Source organism: Mercenaria mercenaria, chromosome 9 (genome assembly GCF_021730395.1).
Source record: "Mercenaria mercenaria strain notata chromosome 9, MADL_Memer_1, whole genome shotgun sequence".
In the NCBI taxonomy this organism is placed as follows: domain Eukaryota; kingdom Metazoa; phylum Mollusca; class Bivalvia; order Venerida; family Veneridae; genus Mercenaria; species Mercenaria mercenaria.
Window position 1 is genome coordinate 12,560,823 of NC_069369.1, and position 19,397 is coordinate 12,580,219.

Consider the following 19,397-nt stretch of genomic DNA (forward strand, 5'->3'; position numbering starts at 1 on the left):
AACCTGTACTGTACCGCACTATCAATAAATAATCCTTAAAGGTGATCAGTGACATTTAAGCAGCGTTTTATGACATTTTTTGTTTAAGTATATTCTGTTAGAGATATATTTAATGAACAAAAAGGTCCATATCATAGAGTTAGATCCCTATTAGAAATGTATGTTTTATTACTTTTCATGAAATTTTGTAATTACTCCCTTTTAATATGTGTAAGTATCAAAAAAGCAGACTACTTCTTTTGATTTCAATATAATTTATAGTTTAACATTTGTATTTGATAGATATTGGGATATTTCAATAATCTAGTACAAAAGGCAAGTTCTAAACCAGTGTATATAAATCATTTATTTCAAACCAAGAAAGGCAAAGGGAGATAATAACAATTTTACAAAGTTGCATTTCTAATAAATTTCAGCAAGATATGTAATTGTCAATGTAAATCTTTGACAAATATGATACAAGAGTTCTTATATTCATTCCATTCCTTTGTCAACGTGTGTTTATTAAATTTATACATATGTTAAGATGACTTTATCTTGTTTGGGCAATCAGGAAAGGAAAATCAAATCTTAAAAATTATGACTTCCAGTGAAAATCTAACATGCATTAAGTGAACAAAAACAAGTGTAAATGTTCATTTGTTTAAGAAATAATATATCCCAAGCAGTGATTTGTCATTGAATAAAATCATTGTTTTGAGTTTAGATGCGAAGAAATTATATCATGAGGGCGCAGCCCGAGTGTTATAATAATACACATCTAAATGACAATGTGCAAATCACTGTTTGAGGTATATTATTTCTATTCTAACATGTTTAATATCAAGGATTATTATGTACGTCCTTGACGATATCCTGATTTGTTGATTTCTTTTCCTGCGCGCCACTATGCCGTCTAACGCTATGACGTTATAATTGTGACATCAGATAAATGAATTGTTGAATAATTACACACAGTTTTCAGCCTTCTTTGTTTAATAGGAAAACAAACTGGGTCATGTTAGAATAAAGTTTAGAACAAATCCAGCCTACTTGATAAAAATCTGATTAACCACCTTTAAAAAAAACTATATAAAATTTCTTGCCTTATTTCCTGTGGTATTTGTAACCTTTATGCATCTTACTCCATCTATAATGTAGTGACTCAGGGCCTCTGAATACCCAGAAGTCTGGTTAGGATAGTTGGTAAAGCACAGTGACTTGAACATAGGGGATCATGGGTTCGAGTCCTACACTGGGTAACTTGGAAAGTTGTGGGCTGCAGCGGCCAGGTTATAGGTCCATTACTAAGGGAAAGTGAGTTGGCAATTTTTTTCATAGCCAGTGCATAGACTTCTGCAAGACACTAAATAATGAAGATTGGCAGATCAAAATTTACAGAAGGTCTTTGGAACTCAAAGAAATGTATGTGTATTATGTTGAAATTTCAATGAATCGACAGAATGACCCCCCAGGTCTTTTTAACTTTCTTCATACTTCATAGAAAAATAATTGTACATATACTGCATTTTATTTCGAATTTCTACATACCAACTTTCATTTTCCAATAAAATGAAATAGTTTCTGTGCTTTTTAAAAGAAATTAAAATGTTCACTTTCCTTAGTATTGCACCTTTATGTAGAGCATGCAGTTTGCAGTGGCTACCCTGTTGAAAGCTGAATAGTTGTTGCCTCACACTGTAAGGGAAAGCTGCATGAGCTGGTGCAAGTGGGCATGAGGGGTGCTGCACTTTCCATTGCCTCTCATGAACAGACCGAGTCGAACCGAGTCTGCCATTATATTGCTTGGTTGCAGTCTTTATTTACTAATAAAGCTGCAAGTTATGTATTATTAGCTTGCCATTTGCAGGGGCTGTACTCTGATGGAAGCTGGACACTAACCCTAACCCTAGCCCTAACCCAATGGGCAGTTATTTTTCTCATAAAAATATAGTCTTTGCATGGTAACCAGTATAAACAAGAGGGCCATGATGGCCCTATATCGCTCACCTGAGTAGAGTTGTTTGCTTGAACAAATTTCTTAGCTAAAGCTTTAAAAACAAGAAAATTAGGAGAGTGGGTCAAGGTAAAGATTATGCAAGATTACTTTTGAAATCTGTAAAAAAAATATTACAGGTGGTCCAAATCCTTTTGCTGTAGCTTAGAAAACAAGAAAGTAGGTCAGTAGGTCACATTGATGATCACTGAAAGTCTGTTTAAAGATCGGCATGCAAAAATTTACATGTCATTCACATTTCAAAGCTGTATCTTAAAAAACAAGAAATTAGGTCAGTAGGTCACATTCAAGGTTACTGAAAATCAGTTTAAGATCGGTGTGCAAAACTGTGCATGTCATCCAAATTTCAAGGCTGTATCTTAAAAAACAAGAAAGTAGGTCAGTAGGTCACATTCATGGTCACTGAAAGTCAGTTTTAAGATTGGTGTGCAAAACTGTACATGTCATCCAAATTTCAAGGCTGTATCTTAAAAAACAAGAAAGTAGGTCAGTAGGTCAAGGTTACAGTCATGTGACCCCTAATTACTTGAGGTCATAAGGTAATTATAAAACAGTCTAGGAAATATGATCAGATAATTTTTGAAGTATTTTTTCCTATATAACTCATATAAAAACTATGTGACCCTCGGGGCGGGGCCTCTTTTCACCCATGGGGCATAATTTGAACAATCTTGTTAGAGAGCCACTAGGCAATGCTACATACTGAATATCAAAAGCCTAGGCCTTGAACTTTCAGTCAAGAGATTAAGATTTTTAAAAGTTTTTTCCTACGTATGTCTATGTAAAACTTGGGACCCCCAGGGCAGGGCCCCTTTTTACCCCAGAGGCATAATTTGAACAATCTTGGTAAAGGACCACTAGGCAATGCAACATACCAAAAATCAAAAGCCTAGGCCTTGCAGTTTCAGACAAGAAGATTTTTTTTTTTCCTATATAAGTCTATGTAAAACTTGGGACCCCCGGGGCGGGGCCTCTTTTCACCCCAGGGGCATAATTTGAACAATCTTGGTAGAGAACCACAAGGCAATGCTACATACCAAACATCAAAGGCCTAGGTCTTGTGGTTTCAGACAAGAAGATTTTTAAATTTTTTTCCTATTTAAGTCTATCTTAAACTAGAGACCCCCAGGGCGGGGCCTCTTTTCACCCCAGGGGCATAATTTTAACAATTTTGGTAGGGAACCAAAAGGCAATGCTACATACCAAATATCAAAGGCCTAGGTCTTTTGGTTTCAGACAAGAAGATTTTTAAAGTTTATATAAGTTTATGTAAACCATGTGACTCCCAGGAAGGGGCCATATTTGACCCTAGGGGAATAATTTGAAAAACCTTGTTAGAGGACCACTAGATGATGCTACATACCAAATATAAAAGCCCTATGACCTGTGGTTTTGGACAAGAAGACTTTTAAAGTTTTTCATTTCGGTTGCCATGGCAACCAGAGTTCTATATGGAATTGAATTCTTTGAACAAATTTTAAAGAAGACCATCCAAAGAACATCCCTGTGAAGTTTCATCAAAATTGGCTTGATGGTTTAGGAGGAGATGTTGTTTAAAGGAAAGTGTGGATAGACGGACGGGCGGATGCCGGACGGTGAGCGATCACAATAGCTCACCCCTGAGCCTTTGGCTCAGGTGAGCTACAAGAGCTGTCACAGGAGACAGCAAGCTCGACTATTTCGATGCTGAATAGTGAAACTGGGCACATCTGAGGAAACTAGAGCTGTCACTGGAGTGTTTAATGACTCCAATTGCGGATGAAGATATTGCACAATAGCCTGAGTATATGTCAAAAATATTAACTTAAAGTAATAAGAGAGGTAAAGATAAAATGTATCAAAACACTATGTAAGTATATCCTAAGCAAAAAGGGGCATAATTCATTAAATATTGGTGCCAGAGTTATGCAGCTTGTGTCATATAGTGTGGGTGATGATGTTAAACAACTATTTTAAGTTTGAATCAAATCCATTCAGTAATAACAGAGACAGAGTGAAAGTGCATCAAAACTTTAACCTAAAATTCTAAGTAAAAAGGGGGAATAATTAATGAAAAATTGATGCCAGAGTTATGCACCTTGCGTCATATGGTGTGGGTGATGATGTTGAACAACTATTTTAAGTTTGAATCAAATCCATTCAGTAATAACAGAGACAGAGTGAAAGTGCATCAAAACTTTAACCTAAAATTCTAAGTAAAAAGGGGAAATAATTCATGAAAAATTGGTCCCAGAGTTATGCACCTTGTGTCATATGATAAGGGTAATGATGTTGAACAAATGTTTAAGTTTGAATCAGATCCATTCAGTAATAACAGAGATAGAGTGAAAGTGCATAAAACTTTAACCTAAAATTCTAAGTAAAAAGGGGAATAATTCAAGAAAAATTGTGCCAGAGTTATGCATCTTGTGTCATATGATGTGGGTGATGATCCTGAACAACTATTTTAAGTTTGAATCAAATCCATTCAGTAATAACAGAGGTAGAGTGAAAGTGCACCAAAACTTTAACCTGAAATTCTAAGTAAAAAGGGGAAATAATTCATGAAAAAATGGTGCCAGAGTTATGCACCTTGTGTCATATGATGTGGGTGATGATGCTGAACAACTATTTTAAGTTTGAATCAAATCCATTCAGTAATAACAGAGATAGAGTGAAAGTGCATCAAAACTTTAACCTGAAAATCTAAGTGAAAAGGGGGGATAATTCATGAAATATTGGTGCCAGAGTTATGGCCCTTATGTCAGATGATGTGGATGATGATGAGGAATAAGTATTTCAAGTTTGAATCAAATCCATCAAGTAATTACAGAGATAAGTTGAAAAAAGAGAAAGTGCACCAAAACTTTAACCAAGGTAGGGACGCGGAAAGATGCCGACGCCGGGGCGAGTAGAATAGCTCTCCTTATACTTCGTATAGTTGAGCTAAAAAACTGTATGTAAATACTCCATTTTATGATTATTTGTTTATTGTAAAATGAATATATGGTTTTTGGCAACTGGCTAGGTGACTGTTCTTTCTCGTTGATAACAGACTGGTAGATTTGGCAATACCTCTGTATACAGAATGAACAAAAATAATAAAGGGAGTTAAAAAATATGGATAATGCCGTAGATTTTTCAGTATCAGTGATGACTGGGACGATGATGATGATGATGATGGTGGTGGTGGTGGCCTTTTTTATCACAAATCAGGAGTATTCTGTAAAATAAGTAAATTTAAATTTGACATGAACCCTCCTGAGTAATTAAGTCATCTGTTTGACTGTCAAAGGTAAACATGTTAAATTTCCATGCCTTATAGAATACTCAATGGTTGCCTATTGACATGCTGTTTACCTGATAATTCTGTCCTATGTTTTGTTATAAAACAGTTTAAATTGATCTGAAACTCTTAAGAAGTATTTCTACATAGAGAGACATCTTTCAGTCAAAACACAGGCTTTTATATCTAAAATGAAAATGTAGTTATCCGTTGACTTAGGTATTTCAAATATTCACAAGAACACAGCCGTTTTTTAACAAGAATATTTAATGAACAGTGCGAGTTATTCTACTCACATTGACATCAATGTCATTGTCACACCTCAAAGTTTTGCATGCAAGGCTACTGTATAGATCAAAGTAATGGACTGAAACTTCACAAAAGGCTTTTCAGACATCAACCCTATCAAATAAACAAGTTAGATAACTCTTGGTAGAATCATGTTTTCAAATATCATGGGAGATAAATTGTTTTTGCCTTCACCATTTTCATTTAGCTAATCAACACTACTTCAATCTCAAAAATGTGTTGCGGGACTTCAGTAAAACTTTACAGGAGTGAATCATATAAAGCCTTAAGTTGTGCATATTGTTGTCAACACGCAGACATATTATTTTTTGCAGAGTTATGGCCCTTTAAAGGTTATTTGTACCAAAACTTTAAGTGCATATATTACAGGTTGTACGGTTGAATGATTTTTGAATCGAGTCATTGCTTACTGATTTTTATACATAAAGTCTATGTAGAGACTGCTTCTTCTAAAAAAAAACCTTGGCTGTATTTCAGTGAAAGTTAAGTTCAATTTTAAGCTCAAAATCAGCCAGTCATATGCTTGAGTTTTGGAGTCTTACAACTTTGTATCAAGTGGTCCGAGAGCTCACGGACTTTTATTGCAACAATTGAGGCCAAAAGAGGTTAATACTGTTTTGGAAACAATATTTCATATCCTCCATGAAAACCCATTTCTTAAGTGTCAAAGCCGGGCCTATCTATATTTTGTTCACTTATGTCTGTGATAGGGGAGGTAAAACTCACTTGTAAAAATATTAGGGGGTAGGGTAAAGTTTACGTCTACCAGTTTTTTCACTGTTTAATTACAGTACCTATCTGTTTCAATAAATGTATATATGTCAAACAATGTCAGCAAAAAGAAATTCATCAAAAAGAAATGAAGGTCAAACTTGATATTCAAGGTCAAAGGTCAAATTTATGTAAAAATCACAAAAACTGGCATATTTAAAATTTATTTTTATTCTTAAAAATTAGTTTGCTATCATAACCTTATCGCAAAAAGTCAAGGTCAACTCTGATAATTGAAGGTCAAAGTTCATTTTCATGCAAAAATGTGAAAAATGTTACCTTTACTTTTTGTAATCTGTTTAATATATCTTCACATTATTAGTCGCTGAAGTTAATTCGTTTTAATGTTTGTATGTCAGGCAAAGTCAGCAGTGCAGATGTAACCCCAAAACTGCCAAGGAAAAGCTAATATCAAAGGTCAAATTTGTGTGAAAAATCGCATGAATAGGTTCCTGTTTGAAATATAACAGATATTTTTTATCATTATTATGTCTCCCCCAGGAGACATATTGTTTTTGCCCTGTCCGTCCGTCCGTCCGTCCGTACGTCACACTTCATTTCCGAGCAATAACTGGAGAACCATTTGACCTAGAACCTTCAAACTTCATAGGGTTGTAGGGCTGATGGAGTAGACAACCCCTATTGTTTTTGGGGTCACTCCGTCAAAGGTCAAGGTCACAGGGGCCTGAACATTGAAAACCATTTCCGATCAATAACTAGAGAACCACTTGACCCAGAATGTTGAAACTTCATAGGATGATTGGTCATGAAGAGTAGATGACCCCTATTGATTTTGGGGTCACTCCATCAAAGGTCAAGGTCACAGGGGCCTGAACATGGAAAACCATTTCCGATCAATAACTAGAGAACCACTTGACCCAGAATGTTGAAACTTCATAGGATGATTGTACATGCAAAGTATATGACCCCTATCGATTTTGGGGTCACTCAATCAAAGGTGAAGGTCACAGGGGCCTGAACATTGAAAACCATTTCCGGTCAGTAACTTGAGAACCACTTGACCCAGAATGTTGAAACTTAATAGGATGATTGATCATGCAGAGTAGATGACCACTAACGATTTTGGGGTCACTCTGTGAAAGGTCAAGGTCACAGGGGCCTGAACATTGAAAACCATTTCCGGTCAGTAACTTGAGAACGACTTGACCCAGAATGATGAAACTTCATAGGATGATTGGTCATGCAGAGTAGATGACCCCTACAATTTTAGGGTCACTTTGTTAAAGGTCAAGGCCACAGGGGCCTGAACATGGAAAACCATTTCCAATCAATAACTTGAGAACCTCTCGACCCAGAATGTTGAAACTTCATAGGATGATTGTTCATGCAGAATAAATGACCCCTATTGTTTTTGGGGTCACTTCGTTAAAGGTCAAGGTCACAGAGGCCTGAACATTGATAACCAGTTCCGATCAATAACTTGAGAACCACTTGACCCAGAATGTTGAAACTTCATAGGATGATTGAACATGCAGAGTAGATGACCCCTATTGATTTTGGGGTCAGTCTATTTAAGGTCAAGGTCACAGTGGCCTGTTCATGTAAAATCATTTTTTGGAAATAACTTGAGAACCACTTGACCTACAATGTTGAAACTTAATAGGATGATTGGACATGCAGAGTAGATGACCCCTATTTATTTTGAGGTCACTTGATCAAAGGTCAAGGTCAGAGGAGCCTGAACAGTGACTTGAGAACCACTAGGCCAAGAGTGTTAAAATTTAGCGGGATGACTGGACATGCCAAGTAGATGATCCCTATTGCAGCCAACCATCAGTGTCTCTTTGACTTTCGCTCCTGACCCCTATTGACTTCTTGCCTATAGGACTTTGCATTGGGGGAGACATGCGCTTTTTTACAAAAGCATTTTCTAGTTAGTAATTGTTTGTAATTTATTTTAATGTATATATGTCCCACAACGTCAGTAATAAAGATATCGTCTGAAATGAGTAAAGTTCAAAATTAATGTGAAATTAAGGGTCAAAGGTCATTTTCAAGTAAAAGAATGAAAACAACAGCTCTTGAACTTTTCTCTTTGTTGATAATATCTTGTCGATATTAGTCAATGGTATCAGTTCAGTTTAATGTATAAATGTTAGGCGATGTCTGGTATGCACATATAATTTCAAAACATTCAAGGTCAACCATAATATCAAAGGTCAAAGGTCAAAAAAGTCAGTAAAATGTTGCAATAATATCACCTATTTGTAATAATTTTTATTGTTTAAAGGTATTTGTTTTGTCATTTTAGTAACTGATCATTGTTCATTCTATTTCGTCAAAAACACATTCGGTCTTAAATGAGATTGTACTGCGCATGCGTCGAATCAGTGTGCTGCATGCTGTCGGAATGACAACATGTCGTTTCAGTAGTCTATTTTTGTAAACGAAGTTTACAAGGTTTATTTCAAGGTTTTTAAAGGTATCAAGTATTTCGAGGAAATACAAAATTTGTAAAGTTTATTTTATCGAACGAGGTTCGATTTTCTGTTGTAAGACGTTGTTTATCGGAAAAAATTGTGTTTGTAACACGTGGTGTTGCATTTAGGATAATTTCAATATGGCGGAGAATTTTCCCGACGGTGAGTTAAATTTGAAATTAACTGGAAGTTCGAAAGATAGAAGTTCTGAACGTGGTTCAGAACGGTCAAGCAAAAACTCTAAGGGGTCTAGTGCTCCAAATAAGAAAGTGACTGTGTCGGCGAAAATTGATGATAGGCCGTCGTCGGGGATGTCCTCGGCGGTCGTGGAAACAGGTGACAGAATGTTATCTATTCTACAAGAAATCCAGAATTCCATTAAGGAACAGGATAATAAACTAATGACAGTGACAAGTCGTTTAGATGGTTTGGAACGGAGTTACGATTATGAGGGTGATGAAGACTATTTTGACTACCCTCCTTTCTCGGGAGATATGTGTAGGCAGGACGAAAATGAAAATCAGAGTGTAGCTTCTGCAGGGGGATCAAAACGTAAAAGTGAAAGTAGGTTTTCATCTATGGCAAAACATTTCAAACGACAAGAGGTTTGTGACGAAAGTATCGATGATACTTTGGCCGAAAATGTGCATGACTTGTTTAGAAATGGTATTGAGGAGGAAAGGTATTCAGAACTGGTGAAAGATGAGATAAACTGTAGACCTGAAAATTGTGAGTCTTTGGTTGTTGTGAAAACAAATCCATGCATTTGGGATGGAATCTCCCAAAACAACTCGTACCAATATGATAAAAAATTGCAAAACATAGAAACTTCTGTGGTTAAAGCAGGTACGATCTTGGCAAAGGCAGTAAATAAGATGGCTGTTTTGGAACAAGAACATGAAAAATATGGCGAGTTAATCGAAAATTGCAATGATGTGTTAGCTTTGTTGGGACACTCAAACAAACAGATAAATATGTTCCGTAGGGACTTGATGAAGCCAGAAATAAAATCAGAGTATTCACATTTGTGTAATCATTCACTGCCTTTCACAAAGGAACTTTTTGGGGATGATATTTCGAAAACAACGAAAGAGATTGAGGACTGTGCAAAAATAAGTAATAAAATCCGAGGAGGATTTAGAGGTCGTCCTAGTTTCAGGGGATCTTATAGAGGCAGATTTCCGACAAGGAATTTCAGTCGGGGACGAGGTTTGTTCCACGCACAGGCTGATACAAAAAACTACCCTCGTCGGAGAGGAACAGGGAAAGTTCGAATGTAGATGAGGTAAGACTTGATGTTTTTAGAGCAGGCAGGTTGAGGTACTATATAAATGAATGGAGAAAATTGACTAGTGATGAAATAATTCTAGACATGATTGAACATTGTCATATTGAGTTTAAACCAGAGTTTTACTGGTATAAACAAGAACAGTGCCCTCAATATTGCTTTAACAAAACGGAATCTTGTATTATTCAGAAAGAAATAAATAAATTACTAGATCTTGGAGTTATTAAAAATGTTCAGTATGAAGAAGGGCAGTTCTTATCTCCAATATTTTTGAGGAAAAAGAAAAATGGTGATTATAGAATGATATTAAATCTGAAAAAATTAAACACATTTATCCCTTATTATCATTTTAAAATGGATACGTTTGAAAAAGCATTAACGTTGAAAACAAAGGATATGTATATGGCAACATTAGATTTGCTTCATGCATATTATACAGTACCTCTAGCTGCAGTCGAGCAACAAAAATATTTCAGGTTCATTTTCAAATCTCAGATTTATGCTTACACTGTGTTCCCAAATGGTCTGGCACCGTGTCCTAGGCTTTTTACAAAGCTGTTAAAACCTGTCTATTCCAAGCTACGAACCTTAGGATATATCAGTTCTGGATTTATTGATGTCAGTCTTCTTTGTGGAAAAACAAAGGATGAATGCACTGAAAATGTCAGTGTTACGTACTAGAAATTGGTTTTGCAATATAGGTTTTATGTTAAACATGGAAAAATCTGTCTTTGAACCAACTAAGAAAATTGTTTTCTTGGGAAATATCATTGATTCCGAGCATATGTTAGTTTATTTAACAGAGGAAAAAATGCTCGTAGTAGAAACAGAATGCAGGAAATTATACAGTGCAAAGAAGTTACCATTCGTTATGTAGCCAAGGTCATTGGTATTCTAGTGTCAACTTTTTCTGCGGTAGAGTATGGCAAACTGCATTACAGAAATTTAGAAAATGCCAAAACTAGGGCACTGAAGAAAAATAAGGCTGATTTTGATGCAGAAATGGTAGTTACTACCAGCATGAGGGTAGAACTTCGTTGGTGGTATGTTAACATAAGAAATCAGGTTAGGCATATTAGTCATGGAAATCCAGAATTGACAATACAGACAGACGCGAGCCTTCAGGGTTGGGGCTTTGTGTTGAATGCTTGTAAAAGTGGTGGTAGATGGACAAAAAATGAGTCACAAAAACATATAAATGTGTTAGAACTTTTGGCTATCTATTATACCATTAAAGCTGTAGCAGACAAAATTCTTGGGAAACATATAAAAATTTTGTTGGACAGTTCGACTGCAGTGTGCTACATAAATAACATGGGTGGAAGTAAGTCCACCGAGTGCAGTTCACTTAGTAAGCAAATATGGTATTGGTGCATTCAACACAAAGTCTGGCTCTCAGTGTTCATATAGCAGGTACAGAAAATGAAGCTGATGTATTTTCACGCAGGTTTAATGACCAGTTAGAATGGGAACTTAATACTGATGTGTTCAGAAATATTTGTGAGAAAACCAGGGTTCCAAATATTGATTTGTTTGCATCTCGTCTTAATGCAAAAGTACAAGTTTTTTGTTCTTGGAAGCCTGATCCACAGGCTAAGTATATTGATGCATTTACTTTGGATTGGGGAAAATTTTCACGCTGTTATATTTTTCCCCCTTTCAGTTTGCTGGGACGCTGTATTCAGAAGATAACTATAGACATGGCAAGTTGCATAGTAATTGTTCCACTGTGGCCAACCCAGCCGTGGTTCACACCACTGATGAAATTGTTAGTACAGAAACCGTTGATTCTACCGTCACAAAGGGATCTATTGGCACTCCCGCAAGGAAACAAGGCTCATCCTCTGTGGAGGAAAATGATTCTAATTGCATGTCTTGTGTCAGGAAGATCTTCAGACAGCGAGGCTTTTCTAAGGAAGCAGCCAGAATCTTCATGTGTTCTTGGAAATCAGGAACTAAAAGACAATATCAAATGTATATATCAAGATGGTTACAGTACTGTCGTGGAGAAAAAATTAGTGAAATTTCAATTACTGTAGTGAATGTTATTGAATTTTTAACCATTTTGTTTACAAATGGTTTGGGTTATAGCGCAATAAACACTGCAAGAGGAGCCTTATCAGCTTTTGGATTGGTAGTAGATGGTTATCATGTTGGTTCACATCCTGATGTTACTAGATTTATGAAAGGAATATTTAATTTAAGACCAACAAAACCAAAATATGTTAATACTTGGGATGTTAACCTTGTGTTGAACTATCTGCGGAAATTAAGTCCAGTGAAACACTTGTCATTAAAAGAACTAACATTGAAACTTGTCATGCTTATAGCTATCACGAATGCAGCAAGAGCACAGACAGTGCATTTATTGTCTATAAATAATATGAACAAGTCAAGTTCACAGTTTGTATTTAAATTTGATTCTTTGCTAAAACAGAGCCGGCCAGGAGCTGATTTTTCTGTGTTTGTTCTGAAAGCTTACCCTCCAGACAGGAGGCTTTGTGTATATACAGTGCTAAAAGAATATTTAAAGAGAACTAAAGTAATACGAGATCAACATAAGAAATTATTGATAAGCTATATAAAACCATATGCACCAGTTACCCGTGATACTGTGTCAAGATGGATAAAGACAGTCATGTTTAGGTCAGGCGTTAACACAGATGTTTTTACACCTCATAGTGTTCGAGGAGCATCTTTGTCAAAGGCTAAATTTAACGCAGTTCCTGTACAAGCTATTCTACATAAAGCTGGATGGTCAAATTGTAAAACATTTTCAGAATTCTATGACAGGGAAGTAGCACCAGGCATTTCCTTTGAAGAAGGAGTCCTGAAATAAGGTTTGGTTTATTTTGACATTATTGAGCTTTAAACTTCTCATTTAAGACCGAATGTGTTTTTGACGAAATAGAATTGAAAAATTAAACGAGACTTACCTTGGTTAAGTCGATGTTTGATGGAAATTCTATGAGTCAAATGAACACTTGAGGGATTAAATGCCCTCCACTCCCATCCCATGTATGAGGTGGAATAATGTGTTCATTTTGACTGAAATTGAAATCGAAGATTTCAACCATTTTCAATAATGCCAAAATGGTTACTTTAAAGACTGATTCGACGCATGCGCAGTACAATCTCATTTAATCCCTCAAGTGTTCATTTGACTCATAGAATTTCCATCAAACATCGACTTAACCAAGGTAAGTCTCGTTTAATTTTTCAATTTTACTGTATATATGTCAGATGATGTGAAGCTGCAAATTTTGCATTCATACTAATTTTCATCAAACAATTATCCATTAAATGCCTTTCAGTGGTTGCAAAGTTTACTCACAGCAAATTTTGAATACAATATTCAAGTGGTGCATAAGAAAAAATTATTTAAAGTTGTTGTTTTTTTACATCTTTACCTATGGTGGCCTCTAAAAGGGACCAAGTGGAACCATCTGAACAAAACTGAGAGAGGACTTGTATATGGATGCTACATACCAAGTTTGGTAAAGTCAATCCAGTGGTTCACGAAAGGTTGTTTAAAGGAATTTTTTTTTTTTTTAGCTCTGGCAGCCCCTTAAAGGGGCCAACCAGAAACATATGAACAAACTAGAAAAATTGGTGATCTATCATTGCGGTTCATGAGAAGTTATTCAAATGTTTTCCAATTTTTATCTAGAAGCCAAGCAGGACTGTTTGAACAAATTCAAAAGGACCATAAAAAGCGCCTACAAACCAAGTTTGGAGAAGATCCATCAAGTTATGAGAAAAAGTTGTTTTAATGTATTTTTAGCTTCTGAAAACTTCTTTAAAAGGGGCCAAGAAGAACCATTTGAACAAACTTGAGAGAAGAAGCTATAGGACAAGTATGGTGGAGATCCATCAAGTGGTTCACGAGAAGAATCCATTTAAATGGGTTTTTTTCCTATTTTTAAGTTCTCACAGCCCCTTTTGAAGCCAAACCATTTAAACAGATTTGAGCGAGGTCTTTTTAAGCGTGCTATAGGACAAGTTTGGTGACTATCCATCAAGCAGTTAAAGAGAAGTTTTTTAAAAGGCTTTTTTTTTATTTTTAAATTGGGTAGTCCCTTAAAGTGGCCAAGCAAAACCATCTAAATATATTTGAGGAAGGACCATAATATAAAGATACTACAGACAATTTTGGTGAAGATCCATCTCAAGGTTCATGAGAAAAAGTTATTTGAATATTTTTCTATTTTTAGCACTAGCAGCCCCTAAAAAGGACCAACCCAAACCAACTGTACAAAAGTAGGGAAGTGCACACAAGTACGCAATAGAACAAGTTTGGCGGAGATCCATCAAGTGGTTCCAGAGTTCATACAGGAACAATTTTCAGAACTTTTTATTAATAAGGACTTTTTTCTTATTTTTCAAGACTTCTAGAAGATCTCTGTTGATTTTGGGGCGAGTTGCAAAATAGTCATGGTCACAAGTCGAATTAATTTCTGTCCCAATTTTCAAAGTAATTTGGCAGAATTTCTTTTTATACCTGTTTGTGTTGTAAAACTCTAGTGAGCGATACAGAACCATCATGGTCCTCTAGTTTATCAAAATATCTTTTTCTCACAGTGTAAGAAAATGAGTCAGTCAAAAGTCAAAAAATGAAATAATTCTTGTCTGGGCTTAACTCTGCCATCCATAAAGGGATTTTGAAATAACTTGGCATAAATGTTCACCTAATGTGACGGTACATCATGCGCAAGACCCAGACCCCTAGCTCCAAGGTCAAGGGTTAACAGGGTCTGTTTTGTGTCCGGTTCATAACTGCAATTCATCAAGGGAATTTGAAATTACTTGGCATAAATGTTCCCTATGAGACGATGTGTCATGAGCAAGACCCAGACCCCTAGCTCCAAGGTAAAGGTCACACTTAGAAGTCAAACGTTAACATGGTCTGTTTCTTGTCTGGTCCATAACTCTGTCATTTATCGAGGGATTTTAAAATTACTTGGCACAAATGTTCCCCATAGTGAGTTAATTTATCACGTGCAAGACCCAGACCCCTAGCTCCTTTGGACATTTTTATTATGCCCCCTAACGTGGGCATATGAAAATCGCACTGTCTGTGTGTGTGTGTGCGTCCATGTAAATTCTTGTCGGGGCTGAAACTTCAACATACATAGGATTTGAAAATAATTTGACACAAATATTGAGGTGTGTCGCGCTTATGACCCGGGTCTAGGTCATTCTCAGTAAAATAGACCAAAAGTAAGACTTGCTCAACAGAAGATTAAAGTTCAACTTTTCAAGTTTATTTACAAAATGCTTCAGGCCTTTGGCCTTTACATGTACATTATATGCAATTTCAATATAGTCATCATTTCATACTGCAGAATAAAACTGGAGAGAGGCAAAATAAAATTACTTTGCTTTAAAGTGCTTAGGGTCAGGCACTGCTGTAGATTTTTGAATAAGCTTCCATTATAAGAAAATGACTGTCATATACCGCAAAATTGAGAAATGACAATTAAAATATGATTCTAATAAGTAACATGTCTGACACATCTGAGATATAGAGGCTTAACCAATCCATTTTTTACAATTTCTTATCAAACACGCCTACCCTCTTTGTTGAATAGTATATAGAGGTTAAATGCCAACTGACACCTACTCTACTATTCTAAAGAGACAATAAGAAAGTCATGCATTCATCCACACACTTGTAAAATATTCCAAATTTCAAAGAAAATATTGCATGGATTGATTTTGACACAAATTTACTCTTAAGAGTTTCCCCATACCTTTTTTTCAACCAATCCAAAGCCACGTTTCAGTAACAAATTCTGATCATAGCACTGACCATGATCAAAGAAACTGTCATATTTTTTCTCTTGAAAATGTATCTACATTTATACTATTCATTTACCAGTAGCTTCAGGAAAGTCACTGATTGGTGACTGTTTCACAAATTTCATATGGTCACAACACTGCTGAAGGATTTTTCGTATCTCTGTCACCGTACTACTCTATTCTGTTGAATGTTTAAGTACCCATACTTGTATTATGATCTGTGCACAATAAGCATAACATTTAAAGTAAACAAATATTTTATTGCAAATTAACATCCTGGTACTGAACAAGTATTCATTCAACACAATATGCTGCCCGCAGCATCACACTACTGTCAAGACTAAAATAAAATATGTTTCCAGGCAGTTGATGCTGTTTGTCGGTAGCTGAGGCTGTTTGTCAGCAGCTGATGTTGTTTTCTCATTGACTGACAAATACACATAGCAAAATAGCCGTTATCAACTGATAGTGAAAACTCTCAGTAGTCGGCACTACTGGCAGCTAGGTAGTCACGGCGACCGATACCAGCAACCTGTTTGTTCTGTAAAGCTTCTAACTTGGGACAGTCAGCGATACGATGACCAAGACCACCACAATACATACAACCAGCTTCTCCTGAATTACAAACACATGTAGTAGTACTCAGTAACAAAAGATCTCACTTTATTGCATGTTTTTCAAAGAATTATTGAAATTATTTTGTTAATTCATAGTGAAAAATATCAAATACACAAGCTGGGAACCAATCAATCCTGCCTCTGAGCAGGGTCAGTCGAGTTCAACTCTTCAGTGAAGAAGGTATCAAAAGAAACTAACTAACTTACACAAGAGCTCCCATCTGAAAACCCATTATAAATTGAGAGACATGTCATACAAAATGTCAATACTGCAGGATGACTTACCACCGATGTCAAGATATTTTTCATTATCCGGCTGCATGGACAGCAGGAACGGAGGAACTTTCTGTTTGGCTTCAATGAGTAAATGTTTCAGATCCAGCAGAACAGTCTCATCAACTCCCTTGTTTATAAAAGTTGTTGCCACTCCAGTTTTCCCACATCTGCCTGTACGACCTATCCTATGCACTGAAATATATATAGCAGTATGCCAACATAGTGTCAACACTACGTTTACATGTAACTACATTTAACTTACCAAGTGAACAAGCAAATTTGATAACCTGGGTCTGAACATGTGTTAGAAAAAGACAATAAAAGTTATTTTAACTGTTGCATTGAACGTTTTCACAAGTGTAATAATACTGGTTAATAATTATTAGGTATTTTAGCAATTCACAAGACACACTGCAACATGCCTACTAAAGTCTCTGGGTAAAAACACTGGCAACTTCTTATGTTATCCAAATCAATAATTTTCATATCTGTCAGTAATGGAATAAGAAATTCTCTATTTAATCAACCCCGCCCCCTCATCATTTCACCAATAAGCTCAGTATGGAGAGCATAAGACTATGAACAGAGAGATCAGGAGTTTGATTCCCATGCACAGCATATGTTCTGTGCTGTTTATTGTGCCGATATGACAGAAGGGTGTCTGTTGAGTTTTCCATGAGAAATTCTGTTTACAGTCAAACTTCTGTGTAGCAGCCAGTCAAGGAAGCAAAACAATGTCGCTGTTTAAGTCAGGTGGAAATTAAACAAAATGTCTGTTTGGAAAGTTTTCTGACTGGCTGCTTTAGGCAAGTGGCTGATTAATAAAGGTTGCTGGTAATGCAAGTTTAATAGAAGAGCCACATGTGCACACCATTAGAGATATTTAAGTACTTACCATAATTTTCAATATCGTCAGGCATATCATAATTTAAGACATGTTTGATATCTGGAAAATCGAGACCTTTTGAGGCAACATCTGTGGCGACCAGCACATCCTTCTCCCCTTTCCTGAACTGTTCTATAGACTGGGTCCTCTCTTCCTGATCTGATCAGCAAATAATGACTCACAGTAACTTTGTTATAATAATTTAATGAGAAGAGTTATTTTAACCACACACATAAAACTTCACTGATTGTTAACTTTTAAATTAGCATGTAAGGAATAAGTTAATATTAAAATAAAAACTAAATTCATGTTTATTATAAATGTACAAATTTAGACCTATTTATAGAATGAACTTGCATATGGGAAATGCAGTCTTCATTAGCTGATAATCTGGTATATTTCTCAAGGATTTAAGAAATGGGGCAATAAAAATGAGTTTTAACATAGAGGTCATAAAGACCCTCAGCTGCTCACCTATCTTGACCATCTGACCAAGTCTTATGAAGATCTATACGTTTTTAGCTGTAGCATCCCCTAAGTATAGACAAGCTGAACAATTTGTTCAAATTTAAGAAAGGCTCATGCAAGGATGCTATACACCAAGTTTGGTGAAGATCAATCTTGCAGTTCATGAGAAGAAACTGATTAAAGTTTTTTTTTCTAGTATAATCTCTAGCAGCCTACAAATACAGTCAAGCAGAGACACTGGAACAAACTAAAGAAAATTTAAATCCAGGATGCTACAAATCAAGTTTGGTGAAGATCCATCAAGTGGCCCATAGCAATTCTCTAGCTATGGCGGCCTAAAAGTGCCATCAAGCTGAACCACTGAATATACTTGACGAAAGTCTATCCAAGGATGCTAAAAACCAAGTCTGATAAAAAACCATCAAGCGGTTTATGAGAAAATCATCAAAAGGTTTATATTTTTAACTTGGGTCTATTTAAATCCAGTTAAGCCAAACCATTTGTTTGTTTGTTTTGAATTTAACACCGTTTTTCAACAGTATTTCAGTTATGTAACAGCGGACAGTTAACCTAACCAGTGTTCCTGGCTTCTGTACCAGTACAAACCTGTTCTCCGCAAGTAACTGCCAACTTCCCCACATGAATCAGAGATGGAGGACCAATGATTTCATGTCTTTTATCAAATCCTGACAACGAACATAAGCCAGGGGATTGAACTAATGACCCCGTGATCCGTAGATCTGTGCTCTCCCTATTGAGCTAAAATAGTGGGAACAAACCACCTGAACAAATCTTTTGAGAAAGGACTATCCAAGGATGCTACTGACCAAATTTGGTGAAAATCCTTGTAGTGGTTCACGAGAAGAAATTATTTGAAGGCTTTTCTTGTTTAGCTCTAGTTTCCCTTAAACGCAGTCAAATGGAAGCGCTTTTACAAACTTGAGCAAGGTCCATGGTAGCGTGCTGCAGACCAAGTTTAGTGTGACTGTGACTAGAAGAACATTTCCTCTATGAATAGCCCTCTACCGCCTTCAGTAAGAGACACTGGTGTATCTGATATTTTCCTCTGTGTATGGAAACTGCCTTTTCTCCCTTCATTAATAGATACTGGTTTATCTTACCTTTCCCTCTATGTATTTCACCCGCCAACACCCCTTTAGTGAGAGATTATCGTTTATCTTACTTTTTCGTCCATGTATGGCAACTTCCTCAGCTCCCTTCAGTAAGAGATACTCATGGACCTTGCCTTTTCCCCATGTATGGCAACTGCTTCAACCC

General features: G+C 36.2%; 3 protein-coding genes across 4 annotated transcripts in view; 2 read left to right on the plus strand and 1 right to left on the minus strand.

The window, feature by feature from the left end:
- The first annotated feature begins 8,634 nt into the window (after positions 1 to 8,634).
- On the plus strand, positions 8,635 to 15,515 carry LOC123546483 (uncharacterized). The gene is made up of 2 exons (XM_045332784.2): positions 8,635 to 10,067; positions 11,734 to 15,515. The coding sequence occupies exon 1, from the start codon at positions 8,923 to 8,925 to the stop codon at positions 10,060 to 10,062; it is 1,140 nt and encodes a 379-aa protein (XP_045188719.2). The 5' UTR covers positions 8,635 to 8,922; the 3' UTR covers positions 10,063 to 10,067; positions 11,734 to 15,515.
- Positions 10,902 to 12,909, plus strand: LOC123525594 (uncharacterized). Its single transcript, XM_053550410.1, has 3 exons — positions 10,902 to 11,394; positions 11,484 to 11,626; positions 11,734 to 12,909. Exons 1-3 carry the CDS (start codon positions 10,902 to 10,904, stop codon positions 12,907 to 12,909), a joined length of 1,812 nt encoding a protein of 603 aa, XP_053406385.1.
- LOC123546484 (probable ATP-dependent RNA helicase DDX41) overlaps positions 15,319 to 19,397 on the minus strand; it is a 46,793-nt gene continuing 42,714 nt past the window's right edge. For both annotated transcript variants that reach the window (XM_045332785.2, XM_053550821.1), the window contains exons 13-15: positions 17,661 to 17,810; positions 16,775 to 16,957; positions 15,319 to 16,487 (exon numbers count right to left, since the gene is read on the minus strand). In XM_045332785.2, the coding sequence (XP_045188720.1) occupies positions 16,351 to 16,487; positions 16,775 to 16,957; positions 17,661 to 17,810 (470 nt within the window). In that variant the 3' untranslated portion in view covers positions 15,319 to 16,350. The remainder of the gene's footprint in view (positions 16,488 to 16,774; positions 16,958 to 17,660; positions 17,811 to 19,397) is intronic.